This window comes from Xiphias gladius, chromosome 20 (assembly GCF_016859285.1).
Source record: "Xiphias gladius isolate SHS-SW01 ecotype Sanya breed wild chromosome 20, ASM1685928v1, whole genome shotgun sequence".
Taxonomy (NCBI): domain Eukaryota; kingdom Metazoa; phylum Chordata; class Actinopteri; order Istiophoriformes; family Xiphiidae; genus Xiphias; species Xiphias gladius.
This window is the reverse complement of record NC_053419.1, coordinates 1,422,008-1,441,298: the sequence shown is the minus strand read 5'-3', so window position 1 is coordinate 1,441,298 and position 19,291 is coordinate 1,422,008. Positions and strand designations below refer to the sequence as shown.

Below are 19,291 nucleotides of genomic sequence, written 5' to 3'. Positions count from 1 at the left end.
AAAAAACTAAAATTTCAAAGACTGATAACTCAAGTGTGGAAGTGAAATAAAAATAAGTGAGTGGAGGTTTCCAGTTCTAACCAGTAGCGTTTATTGAAGCACACTGCAGTTGTTATGGTGTTGTTACAACATTATTACTATTGGGTTCTTAAAATTCATCGAAAGCACAAGCTAAAACAATCACATTCAAATGCAGACAGATTCACTATGCTATCATGAGAAGCACAAAGCTAAGGGTAGAGCGAGATAAATAGAGAGTACAGACAGTTATTAGTAAGTATTCCTAGTGCCACAATCATGCAGTTTCAGCCATGTTTCGTGTTGAAGTGTGTGTGGGAAAACGCATCCCGATTGGTCACTGGTGGGTGAGGGATTAGTTGACGAAGAGCGAACGGGTGAATTCGACAAAGTCGAAAGCTGACGGCAGCTCACGGCCCTTGCTGTCAAGGTAGGGCTTCATGTGTGAGAGACAGTAGTCCGCCTGCTCCTTAGTCAGGTTCTGAAAGGAAGATGGGGACAGTTAGACCTCCATGAAGATATGACACTGAAACTAGATCTACAGAGTGAGCAGTAAACTCATCTGACCTGGTAGAGCTCTTCTTTAGTGACGTAGGGTTTGTTCTCGGTGCTGAGAGCTCGGAAGGCACTCTCTATTTCCTCGCTGGACTTGACATTCTCTGTCTCACGGCTGATCATGAACGCCATGTATTCCTGCAAAGAGACGTTGCCATCCCTGCACACACACACATTCCTCACAGTTATGCAACAAATACAATCGTGTCCAAAACACACACAGCCGTACTGGTTGCAGTTAACGTCCTTTTCAGTGTAATTTCCTGAACACGTGACAGACCTGTTGGGATCCACTGTGTCAAGTATGGCCTCAAACTCCGGATCAGGTTCTCCTTCTTCCACCATGGGCAGGTCGTAGCCCAGTGAGCGCAAACACGATTTGAACTCCTGGTGGTTCAGACGGCCAGACTTCTCCTTGTCAAAGTGCCTGTAAAGAAGCGGGAACACGACTTGGTCAGATCAGACACAGAAGTATGTCGGGATGAAGGTGGGTCAATGCCACTTACTTGAACATCATGCTGAACTCCTTCAGAGCCTCCTCTGTCACTCCAGTGGTGTTCCTGAAAGACAAAGAGGGAGGGATCATGAGCTGCAAGCAACAACAGCAGCTCACTTATCTACAACACCAACTTTAAACACTTCACGGCGTTCCTCCATTTGGCGACAGTGTACCGATAAAGTGTCTTGAATTCCAGACCAGCTCAGTGACAAAGTAACTATGTTGGCGTGTACCTGGCCTGTATCTGTTGCTCCAGGTTGTGCTGCATCCTCATTCCCAGTTGGTCCAGTTGGTCCCACTGCTGGGCCAAGCCCACTGTGCTGTGCTCTGTGTACTTGTTGTCCAAGATAAGTGCTTCCTCCATAGCTGCACCCAAATCTTCAATCTTCTTTAGCTGGCTGCGCATTGCCCGGATCTCCTGGTGCTTACGCTACACACACGCACAAAAACACAAACTCAACAAAACCAGTCACATGCTGTTTACCTCAGCTCAGAATTCAGCTAACAAAGTTCTGGGTCTTTGACTGCTTGCCTGCTGCAAGTGACTTGCTTGTGCTACAACTGAGTCCTGTAACTGCTGCTCACCTCCAGCAGCAGCAGTGTTGTTAGCACGAAATTACTTGCAGTGATATTTACCTTAGTGGCCTCCAGCTGGGACTCCAGGGTACCAGACTCTTCCACCATACATGACCTGACACCACCAGAAACTGACATTAGAAAGGAACCAGCACAGTCTTGAAAACTACTGCACTCACTCTGACAAACTGACAGACACATTCTCCACATCATTCAGCGTTTCCCGAGGAACCTTTAGGAATTATGATTAAATGTAGTGTTTAGAGGTGCAAAATAAACCGGTGGATCTGATATGCTGTCTTTACTGCCAGAGTGGAGCTGACCTACTGGTAACCCAAACCATGCAAGGCGAGGGCTATCGCACACAGAAGTCGAAACTGCAGCTGATCATTAGTAGTGAGTCAGTTTTCTGTTACGGAAGATGAATGCTGCACTCTGAAGTCACTGCACACATGCAGAAAAATAAACCCAAACCAACAAAGGGGATCAAATGTCACTAAAAGTTGCTTCAATTAATACTAATGTATTTTGTACTGTGTAGAATGATTGTACATAGTATGTACAATGGAAGACGACGATGTGCAGTAAACAAGGCAACAACTAGCCAGTCCACTAGTCGAAAGCAGTGCTGACTACAGCCTGAATGGGTCAGACGAAGTGAAAGAAACCAGAGCAAGGCTTGAAAAGGGTTGACCTTCCGGAAAGATCAGCAGCAACTTTGTACCGATACAGACAGATAACCCGTTGATAGGCCATGCGATTCGACGAGAGGCCGGGGAAGATATGGTTTTAAACTAGTCCTACCAAGCTTCATCATTTAAAAACAACACCCACCTTAGAGATCAAAGATATGCTTTCATCATCACATTCTAAACAGTTTTCACAGCCACACAGATGTTCAAACACTCTGACATAAAAAAAAAGGGGGAAAAGTGATATTAACCCATCCAGAAGATACGTCCTGATTAGCAGAGTAATCCCAAGCACCAGCGAGGAAGCAGGGGAAAAGAGAGGGGCGGGATGGAGAAAGAAAGAGAGAGAAAGAAATACACATTAACAACATGAGACAACAACACAGTGCCCAAAAACACAAGCTCAACACCAGCAGAGTGGTGAATTGTTTTAGGCCTTGGCTTTAAAAATGGAGCTTTGTTCTATAGTAACATCACACACTTCATCAGTAAGCATGCCTTGACCTCAGATTATTCAGTGGCTTTACAGAAAGCCAGACACTGCAGAAAGCTCCTTCACACACTTGTCATGATGTATTCAGTCATCAGCAGTGTTAGACATTGCGAGTGTGCAGCTGAAGACAATGATTGTCACGTCAGTTAGTGACATTTTCGTAATAACTCTTATGCAGAGCACCTGGGCTGAAATGAGTTCTTTATGTTTAATTCTATGACGTCTGTGTCAGACGGTAAAAGCCTCAGCCCAAGTACATAAAGGCTCAAGCTGACGGAACACTGTCCTCTACCTGGTCTCTTGCAGCCACTGGTGGAAAGCATTGGCGTGCTGCGCAAACTCCTGACGCAGCTTGTCATTTTCCTCCTGTCTCCTCTGCTCCTTCTGTAGCTCCAGCTCTCGCTCCTACACTCACATTTACAGACCAGGAAGGAAAACAACGTTACTGTGGGAAGCTGCTACTCATACTTATGGCTTCCTGCATGTGATTGACAGTTTATTCACTTTAATGAGAGGACAGCCGTAGGCTTGTACTGTGAAACCAGTTGTGAAGTGACATCCGGGGTTAGCTGATGTCAAAAAGCTGAAAGCTAGTGCTGGACCTGTGTGTTATATGTATTGTTATATATATATTGTTATCAACCGATAATATGTACATGTTGAAAATTTTGGATGTGGAAAAGTTTTAACAAATGTGATGCATTATAACAACACAATGTCATAAACTGTGTGTCATAATATCATTAAATATGCATAAGGCCAAACGAAGAGTGGTGTAAGAACGTCTCTTATAACTCAAATCACTTACTTATATAGTTAGTAGTTAGTTGAATTCTCTCTGATCCCCCCAATGAATTTGGAGGAGGAAAGCATTGGTTTAGCATGATAGTTTGAGGTCAGATTATAGTGCATTAGCCTTACTCCCTGCAGGACTCCTCTGGTTTACACCTAAACTCATCATCAGAAATCAGTATATACGGTCAGCAGTAGTGAAGTACGCATGATTTGCATGAGCTAAAACACGTTGAGTCACAAGTCAGTTGTCCCGGCTTAAAAAGGTGAATGTGGTTTAGAAAAGAAAGTGAGTGAAAATATTAGCAGGCTGTATCTGTAAGATGTGAACGTGTAACTGTGTAACTGATGTGGACACCTTGATGATCTTCTGCAGGTTCCTCCAGGTCTCTTCCAGGGCCTCCATGGTGAACCAGGTGTAGGGGTTGGATACCACCTGGTAGCTCTTGATCTGCTGGTCCAGCTCGGCCAGCTGGTTGAAGTCAGCCTGAGCTGAGCTCAGTGAGGAGCGGAAAGCCTCATGGGCTTCACGCAGTGCCCGGATCTCCTCCAGAGAGTTGCACCTCACTGGGTCTGTTAGATCCTCCTCCGCGTTCTCAAACCAGCTGTTGAAAGCCGACGCCTTCTTGGCAAATGTCAGAAACAGGTCTTCAACCTGGGGTGGAAAAGATACGATCCTTAAAACAAGTCCAATTTACTGGTTCTACCTTGGACTTCAACTACATTCAAGCTTTGAATGTGGGCAGTAGGATTTCAGGTATTTTTGGAGGCATGGACAAAAATATTCAAAGACCATCCATCAAAGAGTGGCCCCTTTACCTTTCTAAAGTGCTCCTGAGCCTCCAGAAGCTTCTTCTTGCGAGCAGCTGAGTTGGAAAGCAGCTGGTTCCAGCGCTTCATCAAGGCAGCGTGACGAGCCTCGATGGCTTTTGATTGGACATGCTTGGCGGCCAGCAGCTGGTCCTTTAGAGCTGTAATGTTTGTGATGCCCTCCTGCTGGAAGGCCTGGAGACCGGCATCAAATGTCTCCTGCGGAAAGACACAGAAAATCAGATGTTGTCAATGGAGAGGGTAACATGGTACAGAGGAAGCGTAGAATGCTGTCTGAGAGGAGGAAGTACCTGCTTGGTGAGCAGAGTCTGCACAGAGGAAAGGTCTCTGCCGTAGTCATCAGTCTTCAGGCTATTTTCTTTCTCACCTAAACACAAACCACATCCACAGGTTAAAAAATGATTGGGATAAAACCAGACTCAAACACATACCAGTCCTAAATATATCTACACTTGGTCTGGCTTCCCAAACAATTATTGAAGGTATAGTTTCATGTTGGGGAAATAAGCTTATTGGAGTCAGGACGGGGTTAACCTAACTTAGCATTAAGACTAGACACAGGAGGAAACGGCTAATTTTTAAAAAAAACCTATGAACACCACTAAAACTCACTAATACATACATTGATTGCTTCTGTTTAATCCACACTCAAATATGTAAACGTGTATATATACAAACACACACACCCACACACACACACGCTAATTAGCAATAAGCAGGATTTTGCTTTTCTGGCTGCGAGTCACTAGTAGTTTTTGACAACAGGACTGAGGATTCTGATTGATCATTGCATAATATCAGTCAATACTGAAAGCATTCTTCATAAAAAGCTTTACAGTACAAATGTAGGTTTTCTTTAGGGTAAATATGCTGTAGTGGTAGGATTTTAGTCTGTGGAGAACTGAAGTTTTCTAGTTATGTAAAAACAAACCTAGTCCATCCAGTATTTGGAAAAAACGGTAGAAGTCGCTTATTGGATAACTGACACTTTTATGAGAGAAGTCTTAATGTATTTGTACCAATCCAGGACTCCACCACATCAGCCTTCCAGTTGAACTGCAGGAAGGCAGAGTTTTCATCCAGCTTTGCCTTCCTCTGAGCTGCTGCCCTCTCCAGCTCAGACACTTTGCCTCGCAGAGCCGACATCTTGGCACTGATGTTGTCCACATGATGGTTGTTCTGTTGGAAACACACAAAAGATCTTAATATGCCTTCGCTTGTGGTCATTCTGAGGTAAAGTATTTTTCCCTATGCTATATAGTCAGTACCTTCTTGATCAGCTCCTCTCCATTAGCGCACACATCGTTGACTCTGTCCCTGTGCACAGTGAAGTCAGTCTCAAATGCTTCATGCTTTTTCAGCAAGCCCTGTTGAAAACAATGGTTTCCGTGACATTCAGTGAAACTCATCATCACTTCTTACAATTAAATGCTGATTTCTTGTTATGTAATTTGGAGTGTTCTGTCTGCCACTGAAAAGCACCTGCACAGCAGCCAGTGTATCTCCGTAGTCCTCACTCCCCACCAGATTCAACTTCTCATTAATCCAAGCTTCTTCCTCTTCCACGTTCGCCACAAACTGCTGGTACTCCAGCGACTCCTCCAGCCTCTGTCCCCTGGGAGCAAATACACACATTGCACACATTTACACATATTTCCGTCTTTGCATTTGTGCCGCAGGTTGCAGCTGTCTGGCAGACGGAGTGTGTAGCTCGGCAGGCTTACCTTGCTCCAGATAAGTCTTTGAGTTCCTTCCAGTGGTCGACAAACTGGGCGAGCCTCTGTTGGATCTCCTCCTGGCCGATGGTATTGTCATCAGACAGCTTCTTCCCAGTGTCCAGCACCGACTGGGAGCACACAGAACACAGAGATCACTGCATACCAAAGCCATTGTATTTTCCTTAATATTTCTCAGTATATTTGTGTGCAGTAACTATTTGTTGACAAACAACAGTTCATCCGTTCAACCCAATGCAGGGCTTCTAGTGTTTGCCAGGCAACTTCCTTGTTACAACAAGACTCTGCAAAGTCACTGCGCCCAGCTGCTGCTTGTCAGGAGTTCTAGCATGTAACTACCCCAACAAGAAGGATGGAACATTTTATCAAGTGAGCTTTAAAGGTGTTTCTTCGGTATTCTTGAAATTTGGAAGGAGCTATACCAGCTGTTCCCCCCTTGCTTCCAGTCTTTCTGCTAAGCTAAGCTAACCACATCCTGACACCGGCTCTGAACTTAAGACACAGATGTGAGATTGATATTGATCATCTTATCTCACTACAGGAATGAAAAGCTAATTTCCCAAAATGTTGAAGGATTCCTTTAAAACGTGTCAGCTTGCTGGATTTGGAAACCCCTCATCAAACTCTGCATTATTATTGTGTAATCTTTGAGTTGATCACTGTCACTCGCCCCTTGCTTGCTCACAGGAGCATTCACTGAGACTACTACCTCTAGTGGTTCGGTTGAAGTCACATTTGTTATGAGTCAACTTTGAGTTAAAATGGGTATAAGGTATAGGGCTTTCAAGGGAAACGGCAGACAAAAAGGCTCCGGACCTGCTTTACACATACTTTGTTGCCAATTTGAATTTACTGAGGAATTACAAAAATCTCATGGAATGAATGAGATGAATAGATTACTCCTCTACCTGGATGGCTGGCTCATGGGCTCCTAGCTCGGCCTCCAGTCTCTTGTGTTTCTTCCTCAGATTCTGTACACCTGTCAAATCACGTCCGTAGTCCTCCGAACTCACAAGCAACTTCTTTTCTCTGTGTGGCGTTGGGACATAAAATTGTATGGTTAAGTTTTGCATATCTTGTCATAAATAAATACAGGAAAAAGAGACTCATTTCCACCACTGATATTCTTCTAGATAACATGAACTCAGGGGGAACTCTTACTTGATCCAAGACTCTTCATCATCCAGGTCTCTGAAGAACTGATGCAGGCGATGGGACTCATTAAGTTTAGCCCGACGGCCGGCGGCCATGCTCTTGATCTTGGTGAAGCGGCTATTGACAGCATCACGCTTGTCCTTCACCTGCGAGGTGTCGAAGGCATTGCTGGCCATCAGGCTGTCAGCCTGGCCGTTCAGATCCTTCAGACGATCCTGCAGGGAGGAGAGAGGTAGTCTGAGGATCCCATTGTAACTCTGGATGATTCGAATGTAATTTTTTGTTTTACTTCTACTACGTATTACTTACTATTTAAGTTTCCAACTAGGATCTTTTAAAATATTTTATGACTACCAACTCCTGAAGTGGGTTTTATCTAATTTATGACTAATCTAAAGTAGACAAAAGTTCTGAAATAAGGTCTTGCGTGTTCCCTGAGGTACACCTGACCCACATGCGGAGCCATTTTTAGTAGTGAGCTGCACACCTCATGGGCAGAAATGTCAGCCTCCAGCAGCTGGTGTTTCTTCAGCAGGTTGTTGACTGAGGCCAGATCTTTACCATAGTCTTCAGAGGCAAGAAGAGCCTCCACCTGAGAAATAACAACATGCATCACGCACTTTGACACATCTACATACTGAAGATAATCTCAGTGTTACCATCTGGTGTGCAGACTCTCACCTCAGAGAGCCAGAAGTCAAAGTCCTTGATGCCGGTGTTGAAGTTCTGCTGCTTGTTGGCTTCTTTGAGTTTCTGGCTCTTCTCTGCTGATTTATTGACGAGGAACTGCCATTGTTCATCCAGAGCATTGAGGCGTGCCTGAGCAATAGACAAGTCATGTTTGAACAAAGGCATTTACTGCCTGTGAATCTCATTCCGCTGCTAAGCCACACTGCCAGCTGAAAACCTAAATGTAATTGATATTGTATAGCAAACTTGTATTCTCATATACAGCATTCACAGCGTACAGGCAGGATTAACATACCTTGACTGCGTCCTCGCTGCCAGCACAGGCTCCTCTCTGGATCAAGGCATTGCCAGTATCAATGACTCCACGGATTCTGTCTGCGTTGGCGTGCAGCTCGGCCTCAAATGCCTGATGTTTTTGATGCTTACTCTGACAGCACAGACAGAGGTAGGAGGGAACATGGTCAAAGGATGAGAACCATGAGGTGGACAAGCTCCTGATTTATGCTGTAAATGCTCCTTAAATTGAGATACACTTAAGTTTTAGCACATCCCAATTTTTGCAGTTGCAGTTATTGAAATTTAAGCAGCTCCAAGTCAAGTGAACAACCTTAAATGGTACAAAGGTAAGCGGGGAAAACTCACCAAAAACTGAAAAATAATGGACATTTCAGAGTTCAAATAATGGGTTAACAACTTAGTTTTTTGGCAGCAATGGAAGTAAATTAAGGGGGACCCGGATTGGAGTACGCTTGACCTCAAAGTACAGTTCATTTGATTAGTGTGAACCCTGTGTACCATACCCAGGCACGGATCAACAAATTGTGCCTGTCTCGAGTATGGTTCATGTGTATTCGGGTACCGTTTTGCATCAGGTGTGTGCATCAGGTACCCGCACACGGAAGTGGACTGCTATTTAGAATGTACACTACTCCTCTTTTTCTTTGTGTTAATTGGCGGATCGCAAACCAAATAGGCGCGTAATGCTATGTACTATATCGGAGTGTGTAGATACGTGTAGATTTACAGTGTTGGAACAAAATGTGTTACTATACCCTCTGATAAATTATGAGGACAATACTGTACTGCAGGAAGTAGTGCTGTCTATTGTTATCAGAATTCCAGGCATTAAACCACTTACGTTTTAATAAAAACTGATAAACTGCAGGTGTTCCAAAACTTTGGGCTAGTATTGTAGGTCATTTAACACTTAACATCTAGCAATGCTTTCATACTTGCATTCAGCACAAGAGATAAAATTAATGGGTTTTGTTTTCCCCAGCTTGGCCAAGTTTGATCAAAGAACCTTTGCCTGAAGCTAATGAAGCAAACATTGACATCAAATGTAAAGTAGTGTTTGAATTGTGTTTGTAACTGACAAACTAAAAGATGGAATACAAAAAATTACTTCAACACAAGAAAGCAACTACGACAGACAATGAGTTGGGCATCAATATACACACATGACAAACAAGTGAAGGACAAAAAATGGCAGTGTAAAGGATAACATCTGCGACAGATTTGAGCAAACCTATCAGAGGAAGAGTCTCTTCAAAGTTGCTTCATGTTTGAATCTTTCTACATTTCCATTGCCTTTACAGATGGCCAACAAGAAACTCAGTAAATAATGTCTTTTAACTTCAGGCACAGATCCAGTTAGGGACCAAAGTTTACTTCTCACAATTTAGAATTTGTCAGCTTGACACTAGTGCACCTTTCATTTCAAGGTCGAATTTGATTAGTTTTGAATGTGGACTCAAACACTTGAAGCAAGTTTAAAGATAACCTCCCTCAAAAATTTAAAATAAAAATGGAAGCCACACCCAAAAAGTAGTAGCCTTTGATGACAAAACAAAAACCTAGAATAAAAACAAATATGAACACAGAATTAAGCCAGATTTTTTTGAAGTTATCAAAATTAAAACCCAAGTGGAAAAGAAGCTGGCCCTCAACAGTGCTGCTGAGGTACAAACTCAAGATGGACAGAATGCTTGTTCTATGTCGTGTCTACACACATAGCACAGACATGGACACATGGAGGATAACCTGCTCAGTTGTTAGTCAGCTGACACACTACTTAAACTTACCAGCAGCTTGGACAGCTATAAAAAATAAGACAATGGGAGAAAAATTCAGTCTCACTTCTGACAGGAAAAAGGGAGGGATTTGGCACAGTTAAAGAAGAGTATGGTCAATATAACAAGACAAAACAGATAAGCAATTTTAATGTTGCTAAGGTCACATGGCTTATTTTTGTTTTACTTGACCACCTGGTCTAGAAATAGGTAACATCTGTGAAAATGTATGTTTTCAGAACTTCTTTTCCATCTTCTAAACTTTTCTTTGAATGTTTCTCAGACAAAGAAACAAGTGCTGTTTTTTCTATTCCCTAAATCACACTTAAAACAACTTTCTGTAGGGATTCCATGTACTTCTTTTAGCTTTACACTAGCTGTGTTTCTTTGAACTTCTGTGAGTTGGGCTTGTGCTAGTAGAAGCCAAATGTGTACCTGGATGTTAGTAGGGTCCTTGTAGGACTCATCAGTTGCAGTCTGCAGCTTCTCACTGATCCAAGCCTCGATCTCGTCCACATCCCTGCTAAACTGCTGCAAGGTCTGGGATTCACCCAATTTAGAACGCTTTTCGATCATCTGGGCCTTTAGCCGGCGCCACCTTTCAAACAACAAAATTTGAAGTTTAAAAAGTGACCTCAAACACAAACAAAGTTAAATGGTTTACATCTTACCTGACAGGAAGAAGTGCTGTGTGTGTGTGTGTGTGTGTGTGTGTTTGTGTGCGTGCGTGCGCATGTCTGTGTGTGTACACAATGCCTCTGTCTGTGTGTGTGTACGCATGCCTCGAGGACATTTTGGCCTGTCCTCGCAACTTCTGTTTGAGGTTTAAGACTTGGTTTTAGGGTTAGGGTTGAAGTTAGGCTTTTAGTTGTGATGGTTAAGGTTGGGGTAAGGGGCTGTATGTATTATGCATTCCATGTCCTCACAAGTAAGACATGTTTGTGTGTGTGTGTGTGTGTGTGTGTGTGTGTGTGTGTGTGTGTGTGTGTGTGTGTGTGTGTGTGTGTGTGTGTGTGTGTGTGTGTGTCAGAACCCAAGGATATTACATGTGCGGTTACGAAAGGCTCCACATTAGGGCCTGACTTATTCTTTACATAGCAGTACGTACATAAAATGATCTGCCAGCTGCTGTAAAATGCAGGCTTCAATGATTATGCTTCACTAGTATCTGGGAAAGATCTTAGTGAGATTGATATCACTCTTAGTATTTAGAATATGTAAGAAAATGGCTCACAGATAGCAAGCTTTCAGTACATTTGGGTAAAACTGAGTCAATCCTGTTTTCAACAAAGAGGAAGCTGTCAAAGACAGGTTGAAAGTTGAGTATGGAGAAAACTGAAAATGTATGTCATTAGTAGACCAGTCACTTTCTCACACAAAAGAGAAAACATTTCCGGTTTTGCAGAACAAGGTATTTTGTCATTTCCCTCTTGTTCATCCAATCGTCACTGATCATTCTGATTTTGGCTGTTCTGTGTGGTATAGTGGAATGACAGCTAACGTTAGGAACAAACTGCACTGCAAGTAAATCAAAATGCCATTATTTGGTATTTATTATATTTACGTCCTCAAACTCAAGTTAGTAGTGATAGTCAGAAGTGTGGCACTGCTGCCTGTACAACTCAGGGTAGAACAACAGAAGATGCATCATTTGTTCAATATCATCAGTAAGCATGCTCCTGAAATATGTACAGTCAGATAAAAATGCACCATACTCAACACGACTAGGGCCAGTGTATATGTAAAGTGCCCTGACTAAATGATGTAGCCAGCAATATCATTAAATATAAAGTTGACAAATATAAAAAAAAATACAAATACAAACATCAAATTTTAGATTTGATTTTAAATTGATAAAATCACCATTTACGGCCATCAATCTACACTCAGTAACCGATGATGACAAAACACGTGAAAACATGGGGGCAAGGGTATAAAACCATTTCTAAAGCTTTGACTGTTCTCAGGAAAACAGTGGCCTCAATCTTTGTGGAATGGAAGAAGTTTGGAACCACCAGAACTCTCCCTAAAGTTGGGCGTCCGCCAAACCGAGTAACCAGGCCAGGTCAACAAGAACCCAACGGTCACTCTTTCAGAGCTTCAGCAGAATGACAATCTCAGCAGCACTCCATCAATCAGGTATTTATAGTAGAGTGGCTAGACGGAAGCCACTCAGAGCGGGCTGTCCTGTGTGTTTTACTCAGCTTGCCAAACTGCATTTAAAGGATTCTGAGTGCATGAGGAAAAAGATTCTCTGTTCTGATGAGACAAAAAAATTAGAAAAAAAAAAAAAGACCCTGTGAGCACAACTCCAAACATCGTCCCGTGAACACCAGACACTACTAATCACCTGGCTAATACCTTCCCTACAGCGAAGCATGGTGGAAGGAGAATCATGTTGTGGGGTTGCTTCTCAGGGGCAGAGACAGGGAGACTGGTCAAAACTGAAGGAAGAATGAACGCAACCAAATACAGAGAGGTCCTTGAAGAAAACCTGCTCCATAATGCACACAACCTGAGACTGGGGCGACTTTTAACCTTTTAGCACGAAAATGACCTGAAGCACACAGCCAAGACAACACTGGAGTGGCTTCAGGACAAGTCTCTGACTGTCCTTGAGTGCCCCGGCCAAAGCCCGGACTTTAACCCCATAGTACATCTGTTGAGAGACCTGAAGATTGCAGTTCAGAGATGCTTTCCATCCAATTTGACAGAGCTCGAGAGAATCTGCCAGGAAGAATGGGATAAACTGCCCAAATCCAGGTATACAAAGTTTCAGACTTACCTAGGAAGACTAAGCTGAAATTGCTTCCAAAGGGGGCTTGTAGAAAGTATTATATTAAGGGTTTGGATACTTTTTTACATGAGAGTCTTTGGCATTTTTTAATAAATGTGAAAAAAAAATTCTAAAAACCTGTTTTCACTTTGTCATTATGATACTGAGTGCAGAATGATTGGCAAAAATGGCAATTTTATCAATTTAAAATGAAATCTACAACACAATAAAGTGTGCAAAAAGTGAAGGGGTTTTAATACTTTCTAATGCCACTGTATTTTTTCATATGTATTTTACATTGATGTAATTTTTTTTTTTTTTTTTTAAGATTATACTGTTCAATTTCATGATACATATTTTTTGTCTCTCTTTCAGTATCTTGGAACTCATGTTAAAGTGTTGTGTGTTTTGTTTAAATAAATCCAAATTTTTCCTACCTGTCAAGGACTTCATTGCGGCGGTTGAAGATCTCAGGTTTGGCATAATGGTCAGCTCCAATAAGCTGATCAGCAAAGGACTGCAGAGCAGCAATTTTCTCCTCCTGTTCAACAGGGCAACATTTGATCATTTATTGAACACAACTACCCATCAATTTTAAAACTTTCAGTCAGTGGTGAAACATCTTACTGACCTGCACATTAATGGCCTTGTCAAAGTCTTCATGTTTCTTGATGAGGGCTTCCACACTGTCCAAGGAGTCGCCTTTGTCATCACTGGCAAGGAAGGCTTCACGAGCTGCCATCCAGTTCTCAGCCTGTTCACAGTCCCTGTTGAAGAGCTGGTGAGAGACAAAGACATCTGTCAGTAATGACATAATAACAGTCTCAAAGTGGTCATCTCATGGCTCAACACTTCAATACCTGGAGCTCAAGACACTGGTCCAACATCATGCGACGCTGAACCCAGGCCTTCTCCAGGTCAGCACGCTCACGGTCTAGAGCCTCCAGTTTCTGCTGAATCTCAGGACTGGCATAGTGGCCTTGCGCCAGCAGCTGCTGACCGAATTGTTCAAAGGCCTGGAAGGTACCAGCACGAGCATCGATCTCTGTGCGGTGTTCCTAGAAATCGAAAAAGAAAAGACGCATAAGTTGGCAGTGTTAGATGGCCAATAACCTGCACTTAAGTCTGCAATTTTTTTTTACAGAAACGGAAGGGAAGAATTCAGTACCTGGTGTCTTTCCAGGAGGGCCTCAGCTCCAGTCACATCTTTAGCCAGCTCCTCTGAGGACACTAGCCCTCTGATGCCATTAATCCAGGACATCAGATCTCTGCGTACAGATGAAGAGTTATAGCCAAACAATACCATTGATATCTTAAAGCATCTTTTAGACTCAAACCTCATTTTCAGTCTAGTTCTTCACTCGAACAACAACTCTGACCAAGTGGCATCCATCGGCTGTTCTCTTCTCACCTGAAGTCAGAAAGGAAGCGTTGTAGGTCATGGGAGTTGCCAAGTTTGTCTTTGCGCTGGTCAGCACGGCCCACCAGGCTGCTCCAGGCAGTGTTCAGCTCAGTGCATTTTTCCTGGATGTCATCCACTGCCTCTGGGTGGGACTGGATCAGTCGTTCCGCTGTCTCACCGAGAGAGTTAACCTGGGCAGGGGATCATGAAAAATGAGTAAAAGTCTCAGAGGAAACTCTTACTTACAGCTAAAATCCTTTATGACTGACTGACCTTATCACCGAGGGCTGCCAGGTCTCTCTCAAAGCCTTCATGTTTGCGCTGCAGAGCCTGAACACTGGCCAAGTCGTGACCATAATTGTCAGTGTTTAGGGCCTGGTTCTTCTCCTCAATCCACTCTTTAGTTTCATCTGCATCCCTGGGGAGGCACAAACACAACTTTAGTCAAATTTTGTAAATAAAATTTGTGTGTGATCAACAACTGTAAGTATCCTTTTTTGCAAGTAAACAGTGTGATGGACTGAGAGTTTTGCAATTTGTCAATGGTTCCCTGTTTACCCCCATGTTTCATGACTCTCCTCTACTTATGCTGCAAAATCAGACTGAATTGCAATTTTGTTTCACTCATTTATTCCACGTGACATTGTGTTCATGTTACCTGATTTCTTTCTCTCTCTTTAAAAAAAAAAAAAAAAAAAAAAAAAGATCTTTGGCATTTTGCCTTTATTTGATAGTTGGTAATCTAGAGAGACAGTAACCAAGGGCAGAGACAGAGGGGTGTGAAACATTGGTCCCCTGGCCGGGAATCGAACCGTTGATGTTTTCTTGTTGGGAGGAGGTGTTTGTTTAGCCATAACCAATAAGTGGTACATGTAGTATCTAACCTTCTACGTCATTTTCTGTTCTCTCTCACACACACACTCAAACACACAAACTCTGTACAAAAGCAGAGAAGCAGGTTTTGGACCTCAAAACCTCAAAATTTGAACCGCATGGCTCTATTAACTGCCATGCATTACAGTGAGGTTTAAACACAAACTGGAGCTTGCAAAAACCTGTAGGTGATGTCACAGACACTACATGCGTTTTCCTGCAGTCTTTAGTTTGTACCTGTGGAATCGCTGCACCTCATGTGCACTGCCCAGCATGTTGCTTCTTTCTTCAGCCAGTTGCTGCAGTGACCGCCAGCGATTATTCAGCTCCTGGACATAAAACAATAAACATTAAACAGAACACTGCACTTTTCGGCGTTTGCTCAGCCCTTCTGGAGCTTGTTCTCTCTAGTCTTGGTGTTAAGAATTGCAAAGATTTGGAGTACAGTATGTGAACTTAATATGCCCTCAATTAAAGAGGGACACATCGAGTGATTAAGTCATGTGTGAAGATCACAGATGTACTAAAAAAATCTGCATCAAACAGCATCGTCAGATAAACTCAGATCAAGTTTTAAAATGATGAGACTGAGAAATGCTAAATTAAACATTTTTAACTTAAATATAAAGATGCAAATACAGCTTGTTGCTTGATGCGTGTTTGATGGGCACAGACAGTGATGGACAAACAAAGGCAGATGGATGAGGAGGGTAAGATGCAAAGGACTGGATGCATGGTAAAAACATTACTAGGGCTGGATATCGGCACTGATCTCCAAACTTGATTCGATTTCAACTGACTAATTCCAGAATCGATTCATTTCATTTCAATGTGATTCTTGACTATTCACTTACATCAGATGAATACCAATGTTGCAATGTTGTTATTCTGGGAACTTAAAATTTCTTCTACAGTCATTTCTCAGTTATAAAACAGGATAGAGGATTTTTTTGTTCTTTGGCAAATACACATCTAATAATAATAATAATAATAATAATAATAATAATAATACATCTATATTTTTTAAGCCTACAGTGCATGTGCAGAGCGGTTGAGCAAAAATGATAAAAAACCTGCACCACTTTAAAGGCGTCATCATTATTCATATTTTTAAAAAGAAATGCTATCCCATACAGCTACACAGGGACTGTTAGCAGCAGATGCTTCAACCAAGTAGAGCCTTTAATGATCATTTTGAGTACAGAAAGGACAGAAACTGAAGGTCTGCTAGCTAATTCATCTAATTTGTTTGTGTTGACAAGAAATCCAACTGATATTTACAGACATCTGATAGCTAGTGTTAGCTCCCTGGCAGGGAAAGACTGAGTAAAGTAGAATCCACACACGGTTCACTCAACTTCTACGGCCTCAAATCTCGTAGCCGGAGATAGTATCTTCTCAACAAACACAAACAGAGCTCAAGATTAGTGTGCAGAGTCTTTTTGCTCTTGTAGAAGCCAGAGTGAGCTAACCATCCCGAGTCGTGACAGTACAGTAAAGTGCAGTGGGTCTGCACAGACTAATTATTCACATCACAATCTACAGGACTGTTGTGACTCAAGGCAGCTAACATAGCCATCTACGGTACTTTTTAATCTTAAAATAACCTTTTTGTGCACTTTGTTATAATTAATTTTCCTCAAACTAGACATTTTACACATCATGCAGGCTGAACTGAACCACTTACAACAAGTAACCACTGCATACACAGAACATTTAGCACGCATGTACATATTTACTGCCAAAAAAGGTGCAAAGATCAATCTTAGGATTTTAAGAATCGATACTGGATCATTCAAATAAAATTTGTGATTAATTGTGTAATTTTTTTTTTTTTTTTTTTTTTTTTTTTTAAATCCAGCCCTAAACATTACACAGTATGAGGACAAAGAAAACGAGCAAAAAGTCAACATCTTTAAAGAGATGATGAAGACATAACTCAAATAGTATGTAAGCAATCATTCATACTACAGTAAACAACAAGATGGATTGTAACAGGACGAACATATGCCATGGGAAACAGGATGGAACCAAACTAAACTGAACAATGTTAACACTGGAGACAGGTTCCAGATGACAGGAAGAGAGAAATCACGTCACACCAAAAGGAAACCATGATGATGGGGTTAGTTTTCTAATCACAATGGCGGACACAGAAACAAGGGGAGGAACATTTCAAAATGAGGTTGACGTGGACTAGTTAATCTTACCTTGATAGTATTAAAGTTAGCCGTTGTTTGAACAGCCAAGCGAATATTCTATAGTAAAGGGTGAACAAAACATGGCAGAAAGAAAGGGGGCAAGGAGACAAAAACAGAAAAACACCACACCAGTCAAGAGTGTTATGAAAACTCCCAGCGTTTGTCTCGGTCCTCTCCCGAGACCGACCAAGACTTAACACCCATCAGGAAATAGTAAGCACTGCAACCATGGCTAGAGCAGAACCAGCCAACCAGCCCCAAACTCTGAATTACGATGAATCAAACGGAATTATTGGAAATGACTGAGACATCTTGAGACATATTTTGAAATTCAAAAGATATTAACAAGTCTAGAGAGTTCCGAGGCTTCCTTTTTGTCTCATCAATGTCCAGTCATATTCAATGAGGACATGTCACATTAAGCTTCATGCCAGTAAAATGTCTTATTGGGCATGACTGCAGTAAATTCCAGAAGTGAGACACCAGTATCAAACATCAACCCTGTGCTGAACAGTCACGCAGTTACAGCATCAGATCAAGATTGACAGGCTGTCAAATCTTTGCAGTTGATGCATTTTGTCTAAAAATACACAAAACGACTGAATGTTTGAATGTATTTTCTGGAGACAGGTTAAACAGTGTTAGATGTAGCATACCTTCCATGGAGATGCAGTCTTGGAATCCGCTTCATCCTGTTCAAGAAATAAGGCATGACCCTGGTAAGCATACATTTCATCGTTGTGCTATTTAAAATGGTTCTTAAATATCAAGCAAAATATATGTAAATTACAGAAATGATTACAACCTTGCCAGGAGCCACACCAAGCAGCTCTTGTTGCTGCAGATGGAAAACACATGATCTCCAATAATTGACATCTAAAACACAAAGATGGCTCATACATTTGACCCAAGGAGGAGAACTTACCTGAGCCTGAACCATGGGGGCCTCCTCAGTCATGAGGCCTTCAGACTCTAGTTCAGAAGCCACTTTGTTGATGTCCCTCAGACGAGACTCATTGGCCTTCAGATCCTGCACCAAACAAAGAAGATCACACACTTTCTTTGAGACATGAACTGGAACAAATGACATGTACAAAGAATCTCAACAAATACACACAATAGCCAAGAGTGTAATTAGGCAGAAACGAGAGTTGAAGACTAAAAATCACGATACACTAGTTGCTAACTAATCAATTACAGGCCTACCAGGATTTCAATCCTAAAAATGAAATTAGAATCATTTTATACATTTGCATTCCATTGACCAAAATGTACTACATCTGAAGTAAACTTCAGATGTTTTCTATAGAAAGCAAAAGTGAAACCAGGTTCTGTTCCATAAGTAAGAAAACCAAAATCAAAATCCAACTGACATTTGGGATAAATAACTAAAAATCCAACCTTGGAACGGAGCCTTTCTCAACAGTATGTCATTTAGTTCACTCCATATGTATGGATTAGTAATTTTAAAAATAAATCAGTAAATAAAATTTAATATTATTGTTCATTCAATATTTGTTTGTTTGTTAGTTTTTTAAACCAACATTTCCCATAAGCCCACAAGACCATCACAAGTTGAATGTCAATGCTCAACAGCAGTGGCAAGTCTGGGGGGTAGTCAAGTGTCTATGATTAGTTCAGATGTGTGTAATAACAGCAGTCCACAGAAAACAGTAGAAAAAAGGTTCCTGAGTGGGTCAGTAATAATGCTGAAGAAGAAAAAAAAAAAAGAGGAGGGGAGCTGTAGACGGCAAAAAGCTTCACACACATGGCAATCCACATAGCTGCTGATCCAAGACTTTTCTGCGCTCGTCATGCCATGCATTTGCGCAAATACTGAGTGAAATAAATTCTCACTTTTTTGCATTCTACGGCTCCCCTTTCCTCTATATTAACATTAGGACAGAGAAGACCGAACAATGAATAAGAA

General features: G+C 41.9%; 1 protein-coding gene across 7 annotated transcripts in view; it reads right to left on the bottom strand.

The window, feature by feature from the left end:
• Window positions 1-67: 67 nt before the first annotated feature.
• sptan1 (spectrin alpha, non-erythrocytic 1) overlaps window positions 68-19,291 on the bottom strand; it is a 46,279-nt gene continuing 27,055 nt past the window's right edge. For 2 of the 7 annotated variants that reach the window (XM_040157130.1, XM_040157131.1), the window contains exons 23-55: window positions 18,287-18,391; window positions 18,167-18,199; window positions 18,018-18,053; window positions 17,371-17,418; window positions 15,398-15,489; window positions 14,561-14,705; window positions 14,297-14,478; window positions 14,054-14,153; window positions 13,746-13,943; window positions 13,517-13,663; window positions 13,323-13,426; window positions 10,545-10,707; window positions 10,122-10,136; window positions 8,333-8,464; window positions 8,029-8,166; window positions 7,835-7,939; window positions 7,354-7,562; window positions 7,101-7,221; window positions 6,181-6,302; window positions 5,939-6,071; window positions 5,725-5,823; window positions 5,476-5,635; window positions 4,747-4,823; window positions 4,445-4,654; window positions 3,984-4,280; window positions 3,126-3,238; window positions 2,592-2,609; window positions 1,709-1,763; window positions 1,306-1,502; window positions 1,080-1,133; window positions 854-1,000; window positions 586-733; window positions 68-499 (exon numbers count right to left, since the gene is read on the bottom strand). In XM_040157130.1, coding sequence (XP_040013064.1) covers window positions 374-499; window positions 586-733; window positions 854-1,000; window positions 1,080-1,133; window positions 1,306-1,502; window positions 1,709-1,763; window positions 2,592-2,609; window positions 3,126-3,238; window positions 3,984-4,280; window positions 4,445-4,654; window positions 4,747-4,823; window positions 5,476-5,635; window positions 5,725-5,823; window positions 5,939-6,071; window positions 6,181-6,302; window positions 7,101-7,221; window positions 7,354-7,562; window positions 7,835-7,939; window positions 8,029-8,166; window positions 8,333-8,464; window positions 10,122-10,136; window positions 10,545-10,707; window positions 13,323-13,426; window positions 13,517-13,663; window positions 13,746-13,943; window positions 14,054-14,153; window positions 14,297-14,478; window positions 14,561-14,705; window positions 15,398-15,489; window positions 17,371-17,418; window positions 18,018-18,053; window positions 18,167-18,199; window positions 18,287-18,391 — 4,029 coding nt within the window. In that variant the 3' untranslated portion in view covers window positions 68-373. The remainder of the gene's footprint in view (window positions 500-585; window positions 734-853; window positions 1,001-1,079; window positions 1,134-1,305; window positions 1,503-1,708; window positions 1,764-2,591; window positions 2,610-3,125; window positions 3,239-3,983; window positions 4,281-4,444; window positions 4,655-4,746; window positions 4,824-5,475; window positions 5,636-5,724; window positions 5,824-5,938; window positions 6,072-6,180; window positions 6,303-7,100; window positions 7,222-7,353; window positions 7,563-7,834; window positions 7,940-8,028; window positions 8,167-8,332; window positions 8,465-10,121; window positions 10,137-10,544; window positions 10,708-13,322; window positions 13,427-13,516; window positions 13,664-13,745; window positions 13,944-14,053; window positions 14,154-14,296; window positions 14,479-14,560; window positions 14,706-15,397; window positions 15,490-17,370; window positions 17,419-18,017; window positions 18,054-18,166; window positions 18,200-18,286; window positions 18,392-19,291) is intronic. The other 5 variants (XM_040157133.1, XM_040157132.1, XM_040157135.1 and 2 more) reach the window with 5 other exon arrangements.